The sequence below is a fragment of the Limanda limanda genome, chromosome 12, assembly GCF_963576545.1.
Source record: "Limanda limanda chromosome 12, fLimLim1.1, whole genome shotgun sequence".
Taxonomy (NCBI): Eukaryota; Metazoa; Chordata; class Actinopteri; order Pleuronectiformes; family Pleuronectidae; genus Limanda; species Limanda limanda.
Window position 1 is genome coordinate 23558217 of NC_083647.1, and position 14584 is coordinate 23572800.

Consider the following 14584-nt stretch of genomic DNA (forward strand, 5'->3'; position numbering starts at 1 on the left):
GGAAGTGAAGAATGGTCGACCAAACAGAACATGATACATAGTTCATCCTTTCATATTAAACTGTAAAATAAATCATACATGAAGATTCACAGACGTTAATCTTTCTGTGTCTAACTTGAAAAGTGCTCATTGACTCCAGTGAACTACAGCGGATGGAGGAAACAACCAGTGGCTCCAGAACTCAGAGTTTTTTCTGTCTCCGTGTGAGTTTTCCCTTTAAATGTAAAGAAATCAATGGGTTTTATTGACCTCTATTGGCAGCTGGTGAGAACTGCAACAACATTAACTGGAAACGATTGACTCCAGATCCTCCTCTTCAGATGGAGCAGTGGTTTTTCCTTTGAGCTTTTTGGTGTTCTTTATACAAGTATCTGTACTTCTACCTGTGTGTACTTTTAGCACTTATGCCTTTAATGAAATCAGGTCTTTAAGGCACTGATTTGACATTTTATTCTTTTAAATTGTACTTAAATTTGTTTTTGGATAGATAGATAGACAGACAGACAGACAGACAGACAGACAGACAGACAGACAGACAGACAGACAGACAGACAGACAGACAGACAGACAGACAGACAGACAGACAGACAGACAGACAGACAGACAGACAGACAGACAGACAGACAGACAGACAGACAGACAGACAGACAGACAGACAGACAGACAGATCAGTAGGTGGCGCTATGATCATGAATTAATATTAATATATGGAACTGTTCAAGTCACGATTGAGATCAAGGTCAGTAGATCGGAGCCGGTTAGATAATGCAGAGTGGATTTACAAAGTACTTCCTGTTTCATGGTGAATCAGTAGGCGGCGCTATGACACTGAGGAAATATTGACACATAGAGCTGTTCAGGCTTGGACTCTGATCATGTGACAGAAGTTTGGTGGTGATAGGACAATGCACAGTGGAGTTATGACAACATCGTGTCCTTCGCCAAAGGAGAAAATGTTGTCATTGATGCGCGGCGAAGGATGATCCATCGCCGCACATCAATGTTTTCATATTTTGAGGAAATGTCACAATTCTGATCATGATCAAATGAGTTGACTGAGCTGTTTTGAACCCAGGAGCAGTTCATCAAAGTATAAAACATGTCACTTCCTGTAGCCAGCAGGTGGCGCTGTGATTTTAAGTCATGATTTCTGTGTAGATGTCATCAGGCCGGGTCTCTTGTCTTACATGTCTAGTTTGGACCCGATTGGACCAAATATTCCAGAGATACAGAAGTTCGTGTTTTGATGGCGTGTAATCAAACTTTGATGCCACGCCACAGACACACGGTGTGATGAAATGTCCCTATAGATTTTTGTAGATGTCGGCCAATCGTAGTGCCGGGGCTGCCCTATAGGGGGCACTAGTCAGTTATTTTGCCACGCCCATTCCTTAAAACCATCTGAATGTCTGCGGGGGGGGGGGCAAAATGGAAATTCAAGTCCTTCGAAATACAATAGGGCCTCCGACCACTCGGTGCTCGGGTTCTTTCTTTCTGTCTTTTCTAAGTGAGAACTAAATATGTGTGATAAAGGAAGGTCAGTGTTTGATTGACAGCTGATCTCTGTGCGGAGCAGAAACGTCACCACGACAAACTTTGATCAACAATCATGGAGACAAAAGAAGTTAACGATTTACACACAGAATCTAAATCACTGCTTTTAATGACTTGAGTCTATTTGAGTTTACAGAACTCAGCTGTGGATTGAGGATAAACACTAACTCCAGCATAGAGCGGCTGAGTGAATGTGGTCTGGACTCTGTGGAGGAGAGTCATGGTGTCAGAGACGCTGTAGAAGGACAGAACACCTGCACTGTGATCCAGGTACACTCCGACTCTGGAGGACACAGGACCTGACACTGGAGTCATGGCCCAGTTGTAATCAAAGCTATAACTGTTTCTATCACAATTTAACAACCAAGATTTATCATTCAATCCAAATATACATTCATGTGAGTTTCCTGCTCTGCTGATATTCTTGTATGTGACTGCTACACCAACTCCAAGTACTCCTCCCGCCCATATCTCCACCTCCCAGTAACAACGACCAGTCAGACTCTCTCTACCCAGGACCTGAAGATTATCAGTGAATCTGTCTGGGTGATTAGAATAAGACTGATCTTCTCTCATACATGTTACTTTTCTGTTTCCCTCAGATAATAACAGATATTTGTTTGCTGTGTTTGGATCCAGTGTGATTTCCTGTGAATATTTTAAGAAGTCAGCTCTGGTCTCTGGCTCTGGTTGTCGCAGTAAAACATCCACTTGAGACACAATCTGTAAAATCTCAGTGTCTGTCTCACTCAGAATGTCCTGTAGTCGACCTCTGACCTGTGACACAGCTGTTGTCACGTCCTCAAAGTTCCTCAGAGGACGGATCCTGATGCTGGATGAGTGTGTAGATTCACTGAGTGGTGACAGTGAGGGGTAGTTGTGTAGAAACTGGTTGTGATCCTCTGTGTCTGAGAGCTGCTTCAGTTCATGGGCTTTCCTCTTCAGCTCAGTGATCTCCTGCTCCAGTCTCTCCTGAAGCTCTCTGACTCGACTCACTTCAGTTTCCTGCTGGGATCTGATCTGCTGCTCCACATCAGAGCTTCTTTTCTCCAGCAGACGGATCAGCTCAGTGAAGATCTTCTCACTGTCCTTCACTGCTTTATCAGCAGAGCCATTGACGGCCTCCTCCTCCTGTTGAAGCAGCTTCACGTCTTTCCTTGTGTCCTTGACTCTCTGCTGGATTGTTTGTCTCCTCAGCCCGAGCTCTCTCTGCCTCTCAGTCCTTTCTGCTGCAGCTGACACTGTGTCGTGGTCTTTATGTTCCTCCACAGAGCAGAGATAACAGATACACTGCTGATCAGTGCGGCAGAACATCTTCATCACCTCGTCGTGACGAGAGCAGATGTTCTCCTGGAGCTTCTCCGAGGGCTCCACCAGCTTGTGCTTCTTCAATGGAGCTGACTGAATATGACGCTGGAGGTGTTTTTCACAATAAGAGTCCAAACAAACCAAACAGGACTTGAGAGCTTTCAGTTTTCTCCCAGTGCAGACATCACAGGCCACATCTTCAGGTCCAGCAGAGCAGTGATCAGCAGGAGCAGCTTGGAGTCCAGTCTTCTTCAGCTCCTCCACTAAAGCAGCTAACATGGTGTGTTTCTCCAGGACAGGCCTCGGTGTGAAGGTCTGTCTACACTGAGGACAGCTGTAGCTTCCTCTCTCCTCCTCTTTGTCCCAGTGGGTGTTAATACAGCTCTTACAGTAGCTGTGTCCACAGACAGTAGTCACCGGATCCTTCAGTAGATCCACACAGATCGGACAGGAGAGTATTTGTCTGGCCAGGTGATTTTCTTGCTGCTCCATTTCAGCTGCTGCCAGAGACTGTAGAACAGATTCACTTCCTCTGAACAGAAACAGATCTCTGCTCCTCCCTCTCTCTTTCACTTCCTCTTTTTCCCACGTTATAACACACTATTGAAAAGAGCAACAGTATGGTCTATCGCTATCTCTATCTCTATACTAGACTAATAGATCTGTTCAGGTCAAAAACACTCTTTTCTCTCTTCAGATCTTACAAATCATTCACCTTTACATCTAAGACATCAAAGGATTCTAACATCACTGACACTGTGACATTAAAGCAAACTGACAACAAAGAATTATTTGATTAATGAATCCTTTGAAGTGTTCTTTCATATGTACAGCTCATTTGAGCTGTATATTGTAAAGCAGCCAAGAGCAGTTCATCAAAGTTTAAAACACATCACTTCCTGTAGCCAGCAGGTGGCGCTGTGATGATGAGTCAATATTGATATGCATCTGATCAGGGCGCGACCGTGAATGTGTTAATGAGGTTTGAGGCTGAAAGAACAATGCACAGAGGAGTTATAATGAATCCCTTTTTTTGGGGGCGAGTCATCAAAATGTCACGCCACACCACGGTTACACCGTGTGAGGAAATCATATATACCGAGGTATATCTCCATCTAGTTGAGATGAAGTTCTCAGAATTTGAAGTTGTTCTAAGCCCAAGGACAATTTCATCAGACTTATTTGTTTGTCATGAAAATACAAATGTCCCTATCCAAAATGGCGGGCTTCCTGTTAGGCTTTTCCCATTGCACATCTAGACTTTTTTTTTTTGTCTAGTCATAATACACCTGGGCTACGATATTTGTTAAGATCGATGAGAGCTAACTGAGGGGCTTTTCCTTAGATGGCGCTGTTGAGCCATTTTGCCACGCCCATTTCAAATTACTCGAGAATACAATAACTTTTTAGGGTTTTGAATTTCCTGCAAAGTTTGGTAAGAATTTGAGCGTCTAGGCCATGGAAAAGCTCAAAATGGAAATGAACATCCTTCGAAATACAATAGGGCCTCCCACCGGAGGTGCTCGGGCCCTCATTATAGTCAAGTTCCACTTAAGTTCTGTACAGGGGCAGATCCTGACAGCATCCCACCCCCCTCTTTGTCTAGCGTCCTGGTCCTGAACTCCCCCGTGGTCCAGCAATCGGTCTACATCGAGGATCGTCCCCCAGCACATGCTCTACTGCGCCGCCGAGGAGGACTGCGGACTATGGACATATGATGGTCATAGCGCCACCTGAGCTGCCTCCTGGTCGAGGACGTGACGTTTCTGTGGATTTACAGGGACCCTCTGTGGATGTAAAGCAGCAGGAGTGTCTCTGTGTGTCAGCAGATACACAACACACACTCATCCTCGGCTGCGGCGGCTCCCACACACACTGTCAGCGTCAGGACGGCTCAAGAACGTCAGTGACTCATCAGTCTGGAAAATAAATAGGTCTAATAGATAAAGAGAGGGGGAGCACAATGTAAGACGTTTGAAACATCTTTTAGGGAAAAACATTGAAGTGCATACAGATTCAAATATATAAAAAAATGTTTTAAAGAAAAACAGAAGTAATCTGTGTCAGCTGGTTTTACTATGTGTTAATGTGGGATCTCTCATATCATTCAGATAAAGTAAAGGGCATCGACCGACCACATCAATCTATTTAATTACCACACAACCTCTATAGTAATTCATCTTTTGGAGCATTAAACCCTTAAGTGCCTCTCTGCTCAGGTCTCTGCCTCCCTCACTCTCCATATGCACTATGCATTGATTCTGTCTGAGAGGACTGTGGCATAGAGTTCATTTCATGTCATTTTCATCAGGTTGTTTTCTCACTTGATGCAATTGGGTGTATTCATTGATGTATCTGAGCAGTGACGGCATAAAATAGAGTAAAATGTGGTTCCAGAAACACACAGTAATTGACTGATGCAAGAGAAATCCTGCTCTACCACACGGACTCTGCCTGCGCTGGCTGAGAGTGAGTCTGAAAACCAACCTCCTCTGTCCTCACTGCAGCACTTTGCTATTGGCTCGGCGGATGCTGACAGCAGTGATGTCTCCCCGTGGTGGAGGGAGGGGGGGTGCAGCCTCACTGTATAAAAGCCCAGGATCTGCAGCATCACTGTGCTGGTGCAGTGCAAAACGCTCGCTCACCCTCACTGATGGTGTGCAGAACAAGGGGGACATAAAAAAAAAAAAACCTTCCGAAACTAAAAACATCCACATCCTTTTCTTAAGCAAACAAAAAACCTACAACTAAAAATTCATCATGAGCTACGATTCCTACTCCTCCTACCGCCGCCCCTGGGACAGCTACAGAAGCGCCCGCACCACCAAGTCCTCCACGGCCTCCTCCTTCTACTCCTCCAGAGCTCCTCCGTCCGGGAAGAGGACCGTGAGGCTGGCCTCCGCTTCCCAGCCAGATGGGTCAGAGAGGATGAACCTGGCTCAGGCCAGCTCGCTCAACACAGAGCTGCTGGGTCTGCGCTCCCATGAGAGGGAGCAGCTGGGGGACCTGAACGACCGCTTCGCCACCTACATCGAGAAGGTGAGGCACCTGGAGCAGCAGAACCGGGCCCTGCTGGCCGAGCTGGACGGGCTGAGGAGGTGGCAGAACGACCCGTCCCGTCTGCAGGCGCTCTACGATGGAGAAGTGCGGAGTTTGAGGACCATGATAGACTCGGAGAACGGGGAGAAGATGCAGATGGACGCGGAGAGGGACTACCTGCATGACGTGTATGAGCAGATGAAGGAGCGCTTTGAGGAGGAGGCGAGGAGGCGTATGGATGCTGAGGAGGCCCTGCAGACGGCCAAAGAGGAGGCGAGCAGGGCCATGCTCTCCAACTGTGACACCGAGGCCACCGTGGTGTCTCTGTGTGATGAGATGGTGTTCCTGAAGAAGGTCTATGCAGAGGAGCAGGCAGAGCTGCAGGCCCAGCTGCAGATGGCTAACATCAGCGTGGATGTGGAGGTGTCCCGACCTGACCTGTCCACCGCCCTGCGGGACATCCGGACGCAGTACGAGCGGCTGGCCAACAAGAACATGCAGGCCGCCGAGGACTGGTACAAGAGCAAGTTTGCGAGCGTGGCAGAGATGGCCAGCAAGAACAACGAGGCCGTGCACGCCATCCGGGAGGAGACCATGGAGTACCGGAGACTCCTTCAGACACGCTCCTCGGAGATAGAGTCGCTCCGGAACGTCATCGAATCCTTAAATAAGCAGATGGAGGAGCTGGAGGAGACGCAGGCCAACGAGGGGTCCAAGTACCAGGTGAATGAGGGGAAGACGTGTTCTGCTTCTTATGCTTATTCACAGAGCCGCAGATAGAAGCACAGAGGAGCTGCAAGAGGACATGTAAACGTCTTCCTGCGGCAGCTACCCCCCTCCCCCCCCCCCTTCCTTCACTGGCGCTCTCAGCAGGAAACAGTTGCACGTTCACAGCAGTGGAGAGAAAAGAGAGAAAGAGACATTCAGACAAACCTACTGCAGAGTTGTCGTTTTATAATCGTGTGTGTAGCTTCCCATTGAATTTCAATTTTTTTTTTGCATTCTCAGGTGAGGATAAGTGAGCTGGAGCAGGACATCACCGAGGCCAAGCAGGAGATGGGGCGCTACCTGAGGGACTATCAAGACCTGCTCAACGTGAAGATGGCGCTCGACATCGAAATAGCAGCGTACAGGTATGACATCACAGGACCACAGAATGACACGAGATATAAGGCTGCCAAAATACTTCCTGCCAATTAAGTATTTCTCATCCTAAATAGTTTCGGAGACTCTTTTAATGTCCCGATGGCATCAATAAATAAAGTTGACGAAAAAAGTCGGCTTCTAGCAGTTGTCAGTGCACGTTCATGTGTTTTGGGGGCGTGGCCTTGACGAGAGGGCCGATGGGAAGGGGCGGGGTTTATCGGTTGCCGGGATTACCAACCCTCGCTTTAATGTGGCCTCGCTCTGTTTTAAAAGCCCAAACTTCAGTTGTGCAAATATGTGAAATCTGCTTTTTACCTTTTCAGGAAACTTCTGGAGGGGGAGGAGATTCGCCTGGCTTGCCCCTCCCACCACGCCCTGAACTAAAACCTAAATGCCACCAGCCTGGCATCAACCTGAATTCTTCATACCCCTTCTTTCCCTGACCTGCCCCTGAACATCACCCTCCTCCCTCGCTCATTTCTCTTGTGTTCATCTTTCTCTCATCTTCCCAACAACCCCCCCGAAAAAATCCTCACCAACCGAACAGCTCATCCTTCTCAAGACAGACGCGCCCTTGTGCTGAACAAGAGGTCCCACCAGAAGTCCCCCTTCTTCTACACACGTTCTGACACCGCACATCAAGACGGACGGCAAACTGTAAACTGCAGAGCGGCTGCGCTGCGTTAGTAACGTCGGACGGCAGCGTTGATCTGGCTGATTCCCCGTGATTCCACGTTAAGATCCAAGCAGCAGAGTTAACGATTTGACCCCATCGACCCCTCGTTGTGCAAACATTTGACCAATTGTTTGTGAAGGAGGACGAAAAACTCCCCTTATCTCTGGATGCTTGGGTTTTATCTGTGTTTGAAGTGATGCAAGAAACCTGCAGCTCAACCAGTCGATCATGCTTTGTCCTGCACCACTGGTTCTAAGTCGTAGTCAGGGAACCAGTAACCTTAAACAATTATTTTCACTAAATCTATTTTTGCTTTTTAGCGATTCTTCCTCTGCATTTACATTTACACAAACACTGCAAGTTTCGGTGAGTTTTCAAATCTGGTTATTTCGATATTTCTAGTTTCTTTGAACCCGTCTTCTCTTGCTCAGTCGTCTGGATGTGTAAATGCTTTGGAAGACTGAACCGTTACTGGTTTCTCCTTATAATCATGCAGTGTGTCTCTCAGCCTATCTGCATTAGCGCTTTTTCGTTTTTCTTCTGTAAGCTAAGGCAAAGCAATGAAACTAAAAGAGAACCGCGGGAGCTCCTTGTTGTGTGTCTGCTGATCTTAGACCTGACGGTGCTTTAACATCTGTGACACCAACACAAACCCTGCAGCATTATGCTCGATGTTCCTGTAACAGTTTGCAACAAGCTGAATAAACTCGTAACTGACCTGCAACCTGCTTGTGGACTTGTCATTTGAAACGTCTTGGGATATTCACTAGACAGCATTTCTATTACAACGGTTGAACAAAGGGATTTTAGTGCCTGATATTTAAAAAATGCGTATGTGCTATTCTGAGATAAGACACAGGCATCAGGCTGCCTCATTTTAGATTTGATGAATAAATATTAACTGTGTGTTCACTGGTAAGTTATAAAAAAAAATGATAATTAATCAGCCAAGGTGTATTTTCTGCAAACCTATCAGTCCAATTATAGGTGTAATTATGAGGCTCTTTTTGCCACATCATTCCTATTATTATTAAATTTGATTACATGATCATCAGTAACAAATAGCAACAGTTAATATTCAGATGGTTTTTGAGACTGATTTGTTTTTCCCTCGTAAACCTTGATAATAAACGTAAGTCTGTCATTTTACTCGCTTGAACGTCTCCTTACCCACAGTTCTCAATGTCACAGCAACAACCCACAGCAGCACTGCACCATTTCCCATCATTCCCTGGTTCTGCAGCTGTAATGTGGCGGTAGGATCATCAGTCACCAGGCTGTCACCAGGCGTCCAACTCCAAGTGAAGGTGCATGGAAATCTTCCTCTGTGCGACAGGACACCAGAGTTCATCTGAAGCTGATTAAACAGGACTTCAGGAGTCGAGTGAAATCTATTTACAGCCTCATTGATGTAAAAGTCCCTGTCTCACTCCTGCGAGACACAAAGAAGACATTTTATAATAAAAGGCTTCAGCTCACCTCAATGTGTCTTTGAGATCCACTGGAGTAATTTTGTGTTTTTTTGATAATAGTTTGATGTCATTTTGAGTAACTAGTCATGCTACGGCGTGAACATGGCTCCAGTGGAGGATCTCAAAGGACAATTAGGCTAAAAACATGGTGTCAATGACCTTGTTCGAGTGGAATTTGAATGTCGGGGTTCCCGGACACTTGGTCGACAACACCGAAGCAGAATGGAGGCATTGAATGTTATTTTCTGTTGTTTCTTTTAGAGTTTGAAGACGTGGTTACCCTTTACTTCAATTGTTCTGTATTTGGCCCTGAAACTCTTAAAAATGTTTTGTGGACTCAAACAACTTCACATAATGAGTGAATTCTCCTTTCTGGGTGAACTATGCTTGATAAATAGTATTGAAGTTATCCTTCAAAATATTTACCCTCATCATTGCTGCTAAAACCTTTATCTTGATGATGTTTTCCTACACTTGACATCTATTGCTCTTCTGTCCGTCCTGGGAGACAGATCCTCACATGTGTCTCTCTGAGGTTTCTACGTATTTTTACCCTGTTAAAAGTTTTTTTTTGAAGTTTTTCAATACTCTTGTTTAGGGTTAAGGACAGAGGATGTCTCACCATGTTAAAGCCCTATGAGACAAATTGTGATTTGTGAATATGGGCTATACAAATAAAGTTGTATTGATTGATTAACACACAATGTGATACACCGCCTCACCTGCAGGGGGCAGTAACCTGGAGACAACGCCTCCCTCTGCTGATCACTTCCGCCGGGCAGAGGTGAACAAAGATGGCCGCCTCCACACGCCAGCTTACATTTCTGTGTCAATGTTAAAACGCTTCAAATCAACCGGAAACGTTTAGCTCTTTAATAACCTGCAGCTGCTTATCACCGCGTCGCCATGTTCCCGGTGCTCGGCGGCCGGAGCCTCCAGGTGACCCGGCTCCTCGCACCCAGGGCCCCGGTGCTCCTGGCGGCTGTCCGCGGCAGGAAGACCCGCCACGACCCGGTGGCCAAGTCCAAAGTGGGCCGGGTGAAGGAGCCTCCTCCGGTGGACCCGAGGGAGATGGTGGTGATGAAGGAGCGGTTCTCCGAGTACCAGCTGATCATGAGGGCTCTGCGGTGAGTCTGTAACCAGTGGTGTATAAAGTACTTGAAAACTATACTTGAGTAAAAGTACAGATATCTTACCTGAAAGTGACTTCGGTAAACGTAGAAGTCACCCGTCAGGAAATGACTTGAGTAAAAGTCGCTCATATTAAAAGTACTTAAGTATCAAAAGTATCTGGTGTTGAAATGTACTTGAGTATCAAAAGTAAAAGTACAAGTACCAAAATTAAAAATGCAAAGTGCTTTTTATAGTAGGTCTATGCAGACACTGACTGAAAAATTATAACAACAATATGAATATAATGTATATAATGTATAATTTTACGAGAGAGAGAGAGAGAGAGAGAGAGAGAGAGAGAGAGAGAGAGAGAGAGAGAGAGAGAGAGAGAGAGAGAGAGAGAGAGAGAGAGAGAGAGAGAGAGAGAGAGAGAGAGAGAGAGAGAGAGAGAGAGAGAGAGAGAGAGAGAGAGAGGCCAACCTTCGCTGCTCAAGTAACGAGCCACTTTGAGAATGTAAGAAGTAGAAAGTACAGATATTTTTGTTCAAATGTAAAAAGTCGTCAGGAAAAGAAATACTCAAGTAAAGTACAGATATGTGAAAAATCGACTTAAGTACAGAAACAAAGTATTTCTACTTTGTTACTTCCCCCACCACTGGTCTGCAGCGGATTCACTTCAATCATTAGGTTTTCAACTTGTTTTTAGTGAGAATATACAGTATTAGAGTGAACTTATTGAAAAGTTTTCATGAGAAATATTCTCCAAAATTATACAAAATAACTTTCCCCCAAACTTAGTACTGTAGCATAGCCAGCAGGAGACCCTGGATCTATGACATGATTTTGGTGACAATAAGCAGTATGAGACCGAAGTTATTGAATAATATTCATTATAAATATTTCCCCAAATTATGTGAAATCACTCTTTCCCAAACGTAGTACTGTAGCATAGCCAGCAGGACTCCCTGGACCTAAGATGTGATTTTGGTGAAAATTAACAGTATTACAGTGAAGCTATTGATTCATCTTCATTAAAAATATTTCCAAAAATTATGATAAATTACATTTTGTAAAACTTTGTATTGTAGCATAGTCAGCAGGACTCGCTGGACCTGTGACATGATTTTGTGAGAATATACAGTATTAAAATGAGGTTATTGAATATTTTTTCACTTTGTAGACGGTCCCTGCGAACTCGTTTCTCAGCAGGCTGTACATAGACACCAATGTTATGGGTCCATCATGGAGGACGAGTCATTGATGAAAACTCGCCTGTAGCCCGTTGTCCACATTACTACGGTGGGAATTATGCAGTGTTTGTGCTTTAACAACTTTTCGCTTATGACTTATTGATCCGGGAAGTCCGAATCTGTGAATATCTTGCCAACTTTACTGAACTACATGTTTTAACCTTTTTAGTTTGACTTGAATTACCCCCATGTTGGTTTGTGATGGACTCTGCTGTGACCCTGGGTGTCTGGAAAGGCCCCTGTCACATGGAATCTACTTTTATTACTATTATTGTTCTGTCAATGTCATCCTACGAATAACATTTACGCCTATTGTCTTCAGCTTATTTACGCTATTTTTGTGTCCTTGCTGTTATCTTGAATACACGCATGCTTGTGTTCTGTCTTTTTCTAACAGTTTCTGTGTCTTTGCAGGTGTTTTGAGTTTTGTGCAGTTACTTTGCGTAATTTTGGGGTCAATTTAAATCTATTGATATTGATTTTAAGTAATATCGGGGTTGTTTTATTATATCTATCTGGTGTTTTGCGTCTCTTTGGGGTTTTTATGTCTCTTTGTGATAATTCATAGTCACTTTTGTGGTTGTTTTGTGTCTCTGTTGGTTTGTGTTTGTAGTGATTGAACCGAGCCTTGGATTTTTCAAACAAGAATTATTCATGTTGCATTAAATGTTAGTAGAAACAAATGTTATGTACTTCCCACACATTAAGTGACTGTCGGCCAAATTGTTCCACTACTCTTAAAAACTACACTGTAGTAAATTAATGTTTATATTGAAAAACCCAGAAGATTACATGATGTTGTGATAAATTCTTCAAATATCTTACTCTGTGAGTCTGACTCTGTCTTTCCTCTGTGTTTTTTGCAGTCTGGAGTTTAAGGAGGAGATGCTGCGAAAGAAGTACGAGGAGGAGACAGGCTCTCGGGCGGAGGAGAGAGCGAGGCAGGAGGCGGAGGAGCATGGCGCCCTCATGGCCTGGAACAACCAGGAGAACCTCCGTTTGCTCAACATCAGGTGAGTTATAAGATTATAAAGAATACAAACCCAGTTTGAACTCATGGAGTTATTCTCCAAAAACAATGTCGATCCTTCAGCCTCTCGTCTGTCTCTTCCAGAGTCCTGAGGATCCAGAAGGAAAAAGAGGAAGCTGAGCACAAGAAGTTCAAAGCTGCCGTGAAGCAGGAACAAGAACACCAAGAATTCGTTAAAGAAAAAGAGAGGGAGGTTCTGCAGTTGCAGGTAAAACGTCTTTTAGATCTGCTTTGCTTTTTTTCTGTCCAAACCTCAGGAGACCTTGCGATCTCACACTTTCATCATTTTACAGGAGGATGCAAAGAACTTCATCAACTTGGAGAACTTGGATCAGCGAATCGAAGAAGCTCTGGATAATCCAAAGAACTACAACTTTGCGGTTGACAAAGAAGGCCGAGTTGTTAAGCAGACGGTGCTGCAGTGAAGCGACAGACCAACCTGTCTCTGAAGAAAACCACAGACGGACGCCTGCTGTGACTAACGTGGGGATGTTCAGTCTAATCCACCTGGAAGTGAATTTTGTCCAGACATGAGAACTGTAAAAAAACAAAAACATTCGGGCTGAGAAAGCTGTTGTACCTGTTACCTCAGTATTTCAGGATCTTTCATCAGCATGTATCCGCATTAGATTGTGATTTAAAATAGTTATGGTTGATGGACAGGTGTCACGTCATCAGAAAAGTAGAGATTGAAGTCGATTTAGCTTCTGACAGGAGGAGACAACATCTCCAGGTTTAACAGAAAGCTCCTGTTGAGTGACCATCACCTCAACCTCGCTGCCTTTACTTTCCACACGTCTGTTTTATAACCTTTATCTGAGTCGTGTACCTTCACTTTGTTTCATCATTACTGTCTGTTCATGATATATAATGTGTACATAAAGTAAATTCATGTCTATTGGGGTTTCCGCTCAATATTTTTTATTAGTATAGGATATAGATTAGTCCCTTGTCTCTATTTCAGGATCTGGAAGTCATTAAGAACTTCTGACGTCACAATCCCTTCCTCTATTGTTGCCCTTTGAGCCGCCGGCCTCTAGGTGGCGCCCTGGCGGCTCTCCGTGTCGTGTTGACAGTGGGAGGGAATTAAGCAGCTCATGTTGGGACAACGTGCTGCTGCAGAGGTGTAATCCTCCTGTGAGGCTCCAGGTTGATGAGATGATGGTGAAGAGGCTGAAATAACCTGCTTCAGTGAGAAGAGGGCAGGGATCAGCGCGGCGGTAAACACAGGAGCCGCCTGCTTCACCAGCAGCTCGCACATCTCAAACTGAACTGTGTAGGTTCAGATGAAGAGTTTGTGAAAGATTAACCCCCACACTGACGAAGGGAGGAAAGAATAACACAAAACACTGATTTGGTCTTTGAACAATGTTCTGTGAATCTCCTTTAACCAACCTGCTCCTCTTCTCCATCTCCTCTTCATCAGTATAATGTTAAAAGGTGGTGTAGAGAAGAGATGAAGCAAATAGGTCATTAACTGACTCCCTTTGACTTTTTATAATAAGTTTCTATAAGAAAGACTCACTTATTTAAAAGTTTTTTTTTTTTTAGAAAAGAGGTATTTTAATGGTTTTGAGTGTTTGAACATTTTGAGATGTGTTTTTCATTATTTTCTGATACTTGGTGAGGAATTCATATTAAAATAAATACTACATACGTATAATTGAATAATGTACAGATTAAGTGAAAGATGCAGCCCCCAATCACTGCATTTAGTTTTATGAACGCTGTAAAGTGGCGTTGACCCACAATCCACTAATGTAATTAAAAATGTATTTTATTGTCATTATATGGCTAAACGAATCAGGGTGATACAGAAAAATAGTAATTACTTAAAAGCTAAAGTGTAGTTGTTTGTGTACAGACTGGGTGGTTGACAACACCGCTGCTCTACACGGACTTGACCTGCTGTCAAGCCGTGCACACGGTTAATGTGATTGCTGACTGGGGTTAATGGGATTGTTCGGCCGTGGCACTGAAGAGTGGGATTAGCGGT

The 14584-nt window shown here is 44.4% G+C and overlaps 3 protein-coding genes across 3 annotated transcripts; 2 read left to right on the top strand and 1 right to left on the bottom strand.

The window, feature by feature from the left end:
- Nucleotides 1–1674: 1674 nt before the first annotated feature.
- LOC133016107 (tripartite motif-containing protein 16-like) lies at nucleotides 1675–3354 on the bottom strand. The gene has a single exon (XM_061083433.1). It carries the CDS (start codon nucleotides 3352–3354, stop codon nucleotides 1675–1677), a length of 1680 nt encoding a protein of 559 aa, XP_060939416.1.
- A 2268-nt stretch (nucleotides 3355–5622) lies between these two features.
- On the top strand, nucleotides 5623–7431 carry neff2 (neuronal intermediate filament family member 2). Its single transcript, XM_061083210.1, has 3 exons — nucleotides 5623–6624; nucleotides 6910–7034; nucleotides 7371–7431. Exons 1-3 carry the CDS (start codon nucleotides 5623–5625, stop codon nucleotides 7429–7431), a joined length of 1188 nt encoding a protein of 395 aa, XP_060939193.1.
- Nucleotides 7432–9979: 2548 nt separating this feature from the next.
- mrps26 (mitochondrial ribosomal protein S26) lies at nucleotides 9980–13486 on the top strand. The gene is made up of 4 exons (XM_061082738.1): nucleotides 9980–10322; nucleotides 12425–12571; nucleotides 12673–12796; nucleotides 12882–13486. The coding sequence occupies exons 1-4, from the start codon at nucleotides 10102–10104 to the stop codon at nucleotides 13011–13013; spliced, it is 624 nt and encodes a 207-aa protein (XP_060938721.1). The 5' UTR covers nucleotides 9980–10101; the 3' UTR covers nucleotides 13014–13486.
- The last annotated feature ends 1098 nt before the right edge of the window (nucleotides 13487–14584 follow it).